General features: G+C 38.5%; 2 protein-coding genes across 2 annotated transcripts; one reads left to right on the plus strand and one right to left on the minus strand.

Moving 5' to 3' along the window:
• The first annotated feature begins 1,009 nt into the window (after nt 1-1,009).
• LOC104590167 (transcription factor ILR3-like) lies at nt 1,010-7,504 on the plus strand. Its single transcript, XM_010248713.2, has 5 exons — nt 1,010-1,358; nt 5,870-5,932; nt 6,154-6,231; nt 6,648-6,810; nt 7,029-7,504. Exons 1-5 carry the CDS (start codon nt 1,219-1,221, stop codon nt 7,293-7,295), a joined length of 711 nt encoding a protein of 236 aa, XP_010247015.1. The 5' UTR covers nt 1,010-1,218; the 3' UTR covers nt 7,296-7,504.
• Nucleotides 7,505-7,641: 137 nt separating this feature from the next.
• On the minus strand, nt 7,642-10,169 carry LOC104590169 (uclacyanin 1). Its single transcript, XM_010248714.3, has 2 exons — nt 9,605-10,169; nt 7,642-9,447 (listed from the first exon to the last, which is right to left on the minus strand). Exons 1-2 carry the CDS (start codon nt 9,765-9,767, stop codon nt 8,918-8,920), a joined length of 693 nt encoding a protein of 230 aa, XP_010247016.1. The 5' UTR covers nt 9,768-10,169; the 3' UTR covers nt 7,642-8,917.

Raw genomic sequence — 10,169 nt, forward strand, 5'->3', positions numbered from 1 at the left:
CGAGGCAGGTAGGTCACTAGTTGGGACTCCATCATTTTGACTAAGGCAAGTCATTGCCTAGGTGGTGATGTCGGGGTGCCATCCAGCTATTCTGAGATGCCATGTGTCATGATATCGGTGGAGGGCCAAATTTGCCCTCATCAATACATATATCAAATATTTTAAAATGTTTTTTGTAGATATATTCTTTAATAGATTTATATTCATTTTAACTTAGATATTAGTTAAATGTTAAACAAATTTAGATTAATGGATTTTTTTCTTGTTTTAATAATTTTTTTCTAAAATAAACTTTTAATTAAAAATATAGAAAAGAATTGGTTCAGTCTCCATTGGAGATGAGGGACGGGTGTTCGTTTTTTTCTCAATGAGGAAAATGATCCCCATCCCGAAGAGGTCCCATTGCCATTCCTAGCATGTGTAACTGGCTAACTGCATCCATATTCAATCCAGATTTTCTTTGTATCCAAGTTTAGGATGGAGATGCATTACCGGTATGAATCAAATCATGCCCTAATGTGGAGATAATGGTCATTTCCTTGTTCCATCTATTATATGTTAGAAAAGAAAAAAAGCAAACAAGTGGGAGAATATACTATTAACTGAACAAATGGGGAATCTTGCTTAATAGTAGTTATTAGCTTTTTATATATGTAAAATACTATTAACTGAATATTTAACATATTTGACCACATGATGTAATACAGTTTATATTATTATCATATGATGAACAAAGATACCCAAATTCTTCAGTGGTGTCTGCACCATCGTCACATGTGATGTGAGATGTGGAAGCTGAAATGAATTTGTTTTATTTCAATCTGGAAAAGTACGAACAAGTTCATTGTAAAATCTCCACGTGAATGCGTATAATGTAATGGGCCTAGTTTTTAGTAACAACAGGCCCAGTCCTACAAGGATTACAGGCTCACCGCTCATGTCCAGTACGAAGCATTACTTCAAGCCCAAGTACATTATCTAGGTTTCGATTGGTGACTGGTGATTGGTCAACTGGAGTTTCAAGTTTCAATTTCCCCACGCTTTCCAACCATCAAATCTAAAGCCTTCAGCTTTGCCTAAGCGTTTCTCTTTTCCATTCTCTTTTCACCCTTGAAATCGTTTTACTTTCTTCATACCCCCGCTATCCCCAAACCACCAAACCTTCTCGGACTCGCAAATTCCAGCCAGGAAACTTGGTTTTCTGGCCATCTATCCAACATGGGTTCTCCGGAAAACTCTAATTGGCTTTATGAATACGGCTTGATGGACGATATTACTGTTCCTGGCGGAGACTATACAGCGCCTGCGACTGGGTTCCAGTGGAATTCGCAGCCGTTGAATGGTTCAACTAATGTCAAGTACGTGAAGTTTTGAGATGTTTTCCCTCCGATTTTGGTCGGTGATGCTCCTAATGGTCTTACACGTTTACTGTTTTCTTCCTTTCTGATTCTCTGATTTCCATTTCGCATTTGTGAATTGCTATGTTATGTTAATTGGACTACTCAATCCCTTACTGAAATTTCAAAGTCGTTGATGTGTGAAATGAGTGAAATACTGAAATCAAGAAGCAATTAAAAAGCGGAGGTGGTTCTCCGTAGAAGTTTTGCTTTTTATTTCTTTCCTATTTTCTTTTAATAGTGTCTTCAGTTTAGAAGGGATTCTTGTCAATTTCTCTATAATAGATTGGGATTTTCGGACATGGTAGGATGTGAAATTTGAATGTTTGAAATTGGAGTGGGGAAATGATAATTAAAAGAGAAAAACCTATTTTCTTGCATAATTCTTTTTTTTTATATATATTTCTTTGGTTTGGTTAGCTGCTTGAGAGTTTTCGTTTCCAACTAGTACATTTTTATTTTATTTTGGTATTGGGAAATTATTTATTATAGAGGCATATGCTTTTATGTAATTGTAACATTGCAAATAATTCCTTTTTATTGCGATTCAAAATTCCAAACAAATTAGAAAAACAATTAAGATATGAAAGAGGAGAAAGTCATCCGAAAACATGGATCAACAAGGTTCAAAGTTAAGGGGGAAAGTGGAATCTTTGTTTGCTGAGAAACCTTCCTGTACAAGCAGCCTCTAGAAACTCCCAGCTTTGCTTGGTCATCCTTCAAATCATTTGATTTCCTTGTTGTTACAATCCATTTGTCTCATGTTGTAGTATGGGATGCTGTTGTGGGTATATATGTGCTTGGGTTCCCTCCCTCTAACAGCTAGCTTTTAGGGGTGAGTTCTCCTAAGGCACATAACAAATGGTATCAGAGCCTACACTATGCCTCCCAGTTGCAATCGTGCGGCGCAGGTGGTGATGTTGGTATTGCAGTGTTCGGCTAGGACTAGGTGGGTAGTGCAAAGCCAGCTTGCGTGGGCGCCGGGACTGCGGAGCGTGGTGGAATGTTACGATCCATTTGTCTCATATTGGTAGTATGGGATGCTAATGTGAGGTATCCCACATTGGTAGTATGGGATGCTGTTGTGGGTATATATGTGCTTGGGTTCCCTCCCTCTAACAACTAGCTTTTAAGGGTGAGTTCTCCTAAGGCCCATAACACTCGTCAAATAAGGAACCAAGATGGTAACCTATTTTGCAGAGCTTATATAACAGAAGCACAGTGATGTTAGACATATAGGAAAGCATTGAATTATCTTTTAACCCCACTTCTTCCACTAATGCCATTGCTGGAATTGTCTTTTCTACTGGATATGTTCTGTTCCTCCACACATTTTAAATCCTGGAGTGGATCAATCACCTGTACTTTCTTGGAATTACCAATTCTTCTGGCCTTGAGAAATAAGAAATGCCTCACTTGCATCTCTAGTATCTCTACATAAATTTAAAGTGAGCACCTAACAGAATTGAGCTTGACTGAGTCGCCCCCAAAGAGCAATATGGTACTAAGAAGACTATGCAGTGAAATGATGATATCTTGAGATGACACTAATATTGATTGGTATATTTTAGTAGCTAAATTGAAGAGGTTGTTAGTCATGGGCTATCGTGGGGTTCATCAAGTGAGAATGTGCGTCTTGAGCATTGTATGATTAGTGCATACTAATTAGGTTCTAAGAAAAAAAGCTATAGGACAGTTATACAACCAGCAATACTATGGTGCATAGTGTTGTGCAATAAAAAAAGCAACATAAACATGTCCATAAACCGAACAGAGAAAAGATGAGGATGTTGAGATGGACGAGTGGTAAGATCAAGAAAGAAGTAGAAGTGAGTCTGTTCTTTGAGAAAATGAGGGGAAAGTATATTAAGATAGTATTGCCTATTTACTGCATTGATAAGAAAGACTTACCCTGTTCAAGTTGGAAGTGCATTGATAAGAGAAGAAGCAACCAAATCTTAGGGTGGAAAGGCATAATAGGGCATGCTTGCTGACTCCACATGGTTGAATAAGGTTTTGTCAAGTTGAGTATCATATGAGAACATGGAACCTTGACATCAATGGTCCATGGGAGGTGAACACATATTTCTCAGATTTCTTCTTATCCTCTTTAACCAACTAGTTGAAAGAATAAATTTAATTGGCTAAAGGGACCTGCAATCCGTTGGGGAGAAAACATGTATAATTTCTTATGGAAATATACATGCACAAGCTATAAGCTTTAGGAAGTGGCCCCAACTCCCGATGACATTGACAAAAGGAAGAAAGTTTCAAGCACAAAACACAACCATGAGAATAAAAGGCCCAAATCTCTCTCTCTCTCTCTCGCTCTCTCTCTCTTTTTAAAAGAACACACCAATTTTGTTGATCCCATGGAAAATTGTTATTGGTAACAAAATTCCTTACTTTAGAAGGAAGTAGAGGTGCTTGGTTATTGCTGAGGGGAAACGAAACTGGTATGTTTGAAGGACTAGTGATGATTTTGCATAATATGGAAGAGAAGAAACCATCATATTGGGTTTAGTTTAGATGAAAATACCTGCTTAATTTCTGTTTAATTTTTCTAAGTTCTATTGGATTTGGATATTATTTTTCATCATGCCACATATGCGATTTTAGTATGGGTCTGTAGGAATTGGGATGCATTGTGTCTGAATTTGCAATCCCAATGATTGATTAGCAAATGTTCTGCAAGAATCTAATCTATCTACAATGGGCAGGTCTGAAATTGAATTGCTATTGCTGTCCCATAATCTATTGCATAATGTGCTATGATTTTCTGTCACAGAATGTATAGATATGTGACCTGGTCTCAGAAATTATGCATGTCATATGCATTCAAGAGAGAAAATGAAACAAATATCACATTCCTTCCATTTGGAAGTTTCTAGGATTTCAAATAGTTGGCTGGAGTTCCCATCCAACAACCATTAGTCAGTTTGATACTGGGTTTAGTTTCACAGGTTAAATATCTGATTGGCGGTTAAAAGGGAAATTTGTTCTATAGCCACATTTGGGTTTCATTATGGTGCTATTTTTTTATGAGTATATTTCCAGAAGGTTATTCCCAAGAATTTAACTGATAGGGAGTCCCGCTAGGAATTATGATTAGCATTGGACAATTTTACTGGTTATTTTTGTAGAAATGGGGGGGGGGGGGGGAGGTAGATAAAGGCAAGAATGATGGGATGATAACAATAATAACATAACCGAGTAATTATCAACTCCTAGAAGTTTTTTTAACCTTATAAATAAAAAAACTCCTAGAGGTTTTATGTGGGGTATTTTCTTTGGTATATTGAAGGCTAGGCGATGAGAACCTTTCTTGGTTTTCTTGTCATATATTTAGGATTAGTTCTCTTTGATTCTTCGAAGCCTTGTATCAGGAAATCTAAATATGCTTGTGTTTTTTGTTTGTGAACTGCCATGAGGATGTAACTTTGAGATAAAGTCCAGTTGAAAGTGCTTCTAATTTCTATGCTTTCAACTCATGACAACTTGGCATAAAAAAGCTGATGAAAGTAGCCCTGAGCTCTGCCTATTGGCATAAAAAAGCTGATGCTAGCAGGTTGCAGTCCCAGGTGCCTTCCAAAAGACTGGTATTGGAATCTTCTTTCAGACATTACTCTCATGTTGTTTCTTGCATATGCTTTTATTGAGACTCCACGGAATTCCTTAAACATTATGACCACAAATTTAGAAAGGATGGGGCCCTGTTTCCTTCTTTAGTATATAGAAGAGTTTCATTTGTTTTTTCACTAGAAGTGCACCCCTTTTTTAACAACAGAAGGTGTGTCCGGGTTGCTACCCATGCTAAAATCCTCCAAATCAGTGTTTGTGATGAAGCATGTAGTTAAGGTGGCTAGGTGATGCCTAGGTGTTTTAGCCAGGTAAGGTGAGTTGTTGCCTGGGCAACAAATAGCCATCACTTTGGCAATAATAAATAAATATAAGCATTTTATAATGCATGTATATGCAATAAATTAATTGGTAAATGATTAATTAAGCATTTTATTTTGGAAATAATTACAAGATCTTGAAGAACCTCCCAGGTTCAGAGGAAAATACACATAAGCATATAAACCCTAATTTTTTTCTCTACATATGCTGCTATATATATTACTGTCTGTCTGGTTTTGCCTAGGCGATGCTTTATTCTGAATCCCTGAGTGTCAAAGGTAATTGTTTTGTTTTGAGGTAATAAGTAACATGGTAAGCATTTATTGGGAACTATTTCTTTCCTGTCAAGTAAAAAGGAAGAAAAATAAGATTCTAGCTTCCTGAATCCTATCTTTAGTTTCACCAGGTGTTTGTATTTTTCCTCTTAAGTAGTTTATTTACACCAAGGATACTTAGTTCATGGATGATACCAAAATATTGCCTGTCCTTTTGTGCTTTATTTGTGATGCTCTATATATAGAACAAAATTTTTCTCCTTTCCCTCTTATGACAAAAGACCTATCTGTTTTCAGTGTTGAAATTGATTGTTCCTTTGGGGATTCAGATGGATTTAAGGAAGTAGGCTCACGAAAGCGGTAAGTAGCTTCTTAATTTGCAAGTTAGGAAAACAAGGTACTTTGCTCCATTACAATACTTTGGTTTTTTCATTACTTATCAAAAGGAAAAATACTTTTGGATTTTTCATAATTTCTGGTTGGATGAGGTTCTATTTGCTTTTAGGCTTCATCTGCAAGTATATTATTTTCCCCGAGTGTGTTGGTTATGATATCTAATTTATATTGAATACCTATTTCAGAGTGAGGACAGAATCATGCAGTGCAGTTGGCTCTAAAGCATGTAGGGAGAAAATGCGGAGGGATAGGCTGAATGACAGGCATGCTCCCCCCCCCCCCCCCCCTCCCCCCTCTTTAGTATGTATTGTATGGTTCCTGTTTGATTACCAATAATAGAATTTGCACTGTTGTAACACTCCTTTTACATGTGCTAGCCTGTATTATCTATTATGCCACTGCTCCCCTTATCTTCTTTGAAGTTTTTAGCTAGGGGTCTTTGCAATATGCTAAAAGAGTTCCTTTTCAAATCCTATTCATAGAGAAGAAAAGAAAACTAATGGATATTTCTCATAGGAAACAGTGCGATGCATGGTCAAAATTCAAATATGAGGCTGACACAACTTACAAACTTTCAATGTGGCTAGTTTTATCTGTATTTGTGAATGTTGCTTGGTCACTTGCAGCCCCTTGTTTTAACTCTATCTCTCTCTCATATCAATTTTGATGTTAATACAAGGTTCTTAGAATTGGGTTCCATCCTGGAACCTGGAAGGCCACCCAAGATGGACAAGGCTGCTATATTGAGTGATGCTGTTCGAATGGTCACTCAGTTGCGAAGTGAAGCCCAGAAGCTGAAGGAATCAAATGAGAGCCTACTGGAGAAGATCAAAGAGCTGAAGGTAAGCCTGGGGTTCAATTTGCTATTTCAATACCTCTTGTCATTACATTAAGGATGTGTTTTGTTTATCACCCAATACTTTCCAAATTTGCAATTTGCCTGTTGGCTCCTGAACCTTATATGGTTTGGTGAATTTAAATTTTCTGATATTTCCAATATAATGGGTGACATTATACTACATTGTTTTTTGTTACACATTGTTGCTTTTTAATATGGTAGGCCGAGAAGAATGAACTTCGTGACGAGAAGCAGAGGCTGAAGACAGAGAGAGAGAAGCTGGAACAGCAAGTCAAAACTCTGAGTGCTCCACCAAGCTTTCTGCCTCACCCTACGACTATCCCAGCTGCATTTACTGCCCAAGGCCAAGCTGCTGGCAACAAGCTGATGCCGTTCATTGGCTACCCAGGGGTTGCAATGTGGCAATTCATGCCACCCGCTGCAGTTGATACCTCACAAGATCATGTTCTCCGGTCCCCAGTTGCTTAAGTTCTGGGCTTTCAATTTCCTGGAGAAGTGTTCAATTATTCTTCCGTCTTTATTCCCACTACGTTAGTTTTGGTTAGATCTTGGAAGTCTGAATGACGTAGATTAGGCGGGTGATTACACACTGGAATTTGTGAACTTCCATTTTATCGTTGCTTCATAATTGTGAAATTTCAATAATCAAATCTGGTAATTTATTTGAATTTCTGTCACATTTTAGTCCTCGTGTATTTTTTGTTAAACGCCTAGTGTTAATCCTAGTTATTTTGTATAGCCTGTGAATGTTTGTGCAGAACCCGCGGAAGGAGTAACTTCAGTTGTGGCATGCATAAGAAATAGTAGAAATAAGAAGATATAAGAACAACTAAGATCTGGGGTGCTAGGTAGAGAACTTCATCTCCTTGGTCCTTACTCAGGTACAGCTAAAGGAGATAGTGATAAAGCGTCGTAGCTAGAAGAATTTACTTCTGAAGGAAAAATGAAATTGTGGATAACTTTGATTTTAATGGTTTGAGAAGTTCAGAGCAATTACCAGAAAAAAAGGAGAAACTCAGAGCTTAGAAACCTGACTTGAAAATCAAATAAACTATATGCCTAAACCCAATCTCTAGCTATTGCGGTTTCAGTTTTCTATATCAGTACTGGGCCATATAACTCTTTTTCTTTTCTTTTCTTCAGTAGGGGAGGCGGGAGGGGTAGACCAGGGGTGGTCACGTGTACACTGGACCATATAGTCAATGTGCCTAGGTTGAAGAAATAAATAAACCAAGTATAAAAGAAACGGAAAGCATTACCCAAGATATTCTTTTAATGCTTCTGACCCGGTCAAATTTCAATGAAGAAATGATAAAATGGAAGAATAAGCCCAAAATGTATATGCTTAGATAATAGAGAACAACCCACACATTAGATATTTGCCTCCTAATATTGGAAAGTTATAAATATTTTCTTGCAAGGAATGGAATTGGAGATATTTAGAAGCCTAAAAAAAGGAGATATTAGAGATACTGGCAAGAGCAGAATTACAACTCATAATAAAGCTTCTTCAACTCCGAAGGCGGGATTATGTCCCGAGTCTCCTCCGCTGTAATCAGACAGGGAATTTAGGAATTGAGCTAATAATCACTTTACCAGCCTACCAGCTGATGACCAAGTAGTTCAGTCGTCACTGGTTAATGGGCATACTCCCTCAGATCCAGACTCGTGGAAACACATTCTCCCCGTTTAGTAAACTGTAAACGTCAATGGGCCCGAGACCTTGTGGGGGGCAAAGCCGCGTTACATGTACCAGAAGAAAAATGCTCTAGCAGCCAACAGTTATGAATTATCATTGGAGAGGGCTTTCCCTCCTTTCTCTTTCTCTTCACCTTTTGGTAATGAGCTACACAAAAGGTGAGTAGGAGCTTTAGTTTATGCATACCTATCATTTATCTTAAATAAGATTGTGTTAGCCTCTTTTAGTGATGAAACTAGGGTACCCTTGTTTCTTCTTATGTTATAGCATGGAACATCAAGAACATAAAAAAAAAAAAGTACAGAAGCTTTTGTTTGTTCTCAGGTCGTCCCGGAGGCCGGCGAAGCAGCAAAATGAAACACAAGGACTAATGACTTATTAAATAAATAGGTTAAAGCGCCAGAACCATCATCATCCCCAAACTGAAACCCGTCGCGAGCTTCACTTGCAGATTTCTACTGGTTTTTGATGAAGAAGATGGTTGAGGTGGAGGTGCAGCGGAGCTTGAAGGGGATCTGGTGGGTTGCTCCACAGGTGACTCGGTAGAAGGAACCGTTTGTGGTGTGGGGCTGCTAGAAGGTGATTTAGATGGGGCTAAAGCGGGGGACTTAGACGGAGGGCTGGAAGGAGAGAGTTTCTGTGAAGGTGGGGGAGTTGAAGTTGCCACAGGTGGCGGGGCTGCCGGAGGAGTGACAGGAGAAGCGGTTGGTGGGGTGGAAGAAGCCAGAACGTTAACTTCAAGCTTCATCCCTTGGTCACAATGTCCAGTCTTTCCACAGATGAAGTATCTCTTGACCGGAGAAGAGAGCTGGATTGTAGTATTGCCGTCATTGTAAGATTTGATTGGGTTGCTTGAGGAGCAGGAGTCATAGTCCGCCTTCGTAACCTCTAGTACGTCGTGGATGGACGAGTACGTGAAAACTGCAAACAATGAACACAGAAAGAGAGTTTCAAAAACAAGCTGGTTGAAATTGATCAAAAAAAGGGTCTGGATATTCTTTTGAAACGATCATTTACTAAAAATGTGCAATGTGGGTAATTGAGAATTTGAGACTTGAGAGAGTGATTCTTGACTTACTCAGGCTATCTCCAACAAAAAACGACTGGCTTGCTGCCCATGTCTGTAAGTCGGTGGTTGTATCCCACCCACTTGAACCTCCCACCTTTAAATCAGCCCCTACGGCTAGCTGGACAATCATGGTTAAAGCAGCTAAGCCCAAGAGTGTTCTCAACTCCGTCATTTTTATCTTGCAAAAACACAGAGAGAAGAAACAACTCGGATTTGGAAGAAATCCGGAGGAGTGTGAGACAGAGGAAAGATGGGAAGGATTGTGTTTGAATCAAACATATTTATAGAGATAGAATATGGAGAGTAGTCTTTCCAGAATGATGAATCGAAGATTAGTGCATGGCTCAAATCATTTGAATCATTAAATGACAGGCTGTCTATCCAATTGCTCAAACTTGTCATTAGTTTTTTTATTTTCTTCTTTTGAGTAGGTTTAATTTTCAGTATTGCAGTTGCAGTTTTACTTGCTTAATCTATGTACATCATGTTACAGGGCTCCCTCCAATACGCGTTGTTTGACTGGGTATTATTTTAGAACACAAATATGTAGACCAGAGTATGTTACAGCCTTACA

Source organism: Nelumbo nucifera, chromosome 1, assembly GCF_055504915.1.
Source record: "Nelumbo nucifera cultivar China Antique chromosome 1, China Antique-T2T, whole genome shotgun sequence".
Classification (NCBI taxonomy): Eukaryota; Viridiplantae; Streptophyta; class Magnoliopsida; order Proteales; family Nelumbonaceae; genus Nelumbo; species Nelumbo nucifera.

Excerpts from the sequence above, each read along its gene's own strand:
- LOC104590167 (XM_010248713.2), top strand. The coding sequence starts at position 1,219 with ATGGGTTCTCCGGAAAACTCTAATTGGCTTTATGAATACGGCTTGATG. Across the intron at positions 6,232-6,647 it reads AGGGATAGGCTGAATGACAG|GTTCTTAGAATTGGGTTCCA; the intron begins GCATGCTCCCCC and ends TGTTAATACAAG. Across the intron at positions 6,811-7,028 it reads AGAAGATCAAAGAGCTGAAG|GCCGAGAAGAATGAACTTCG; the intron begins GTAAGCCTGGGG and ends TTAATATGGTAG.
- LOC104590169 (XM_010248714.3), bottom strand. The coding sequence starts at position 9,767 with ATGACGGAGTTGAGAACACTCTTGGGCTTAGCTGCTTTAACCATGATT. Across the intron at positions 9,448-9,604 it reads TTTTGTTGGAGATAGCCTGA|TTTTCACGTACTCGTCCATC; the intron begins GTAAGTCAAGAA and ends CATTGTTTGCAG.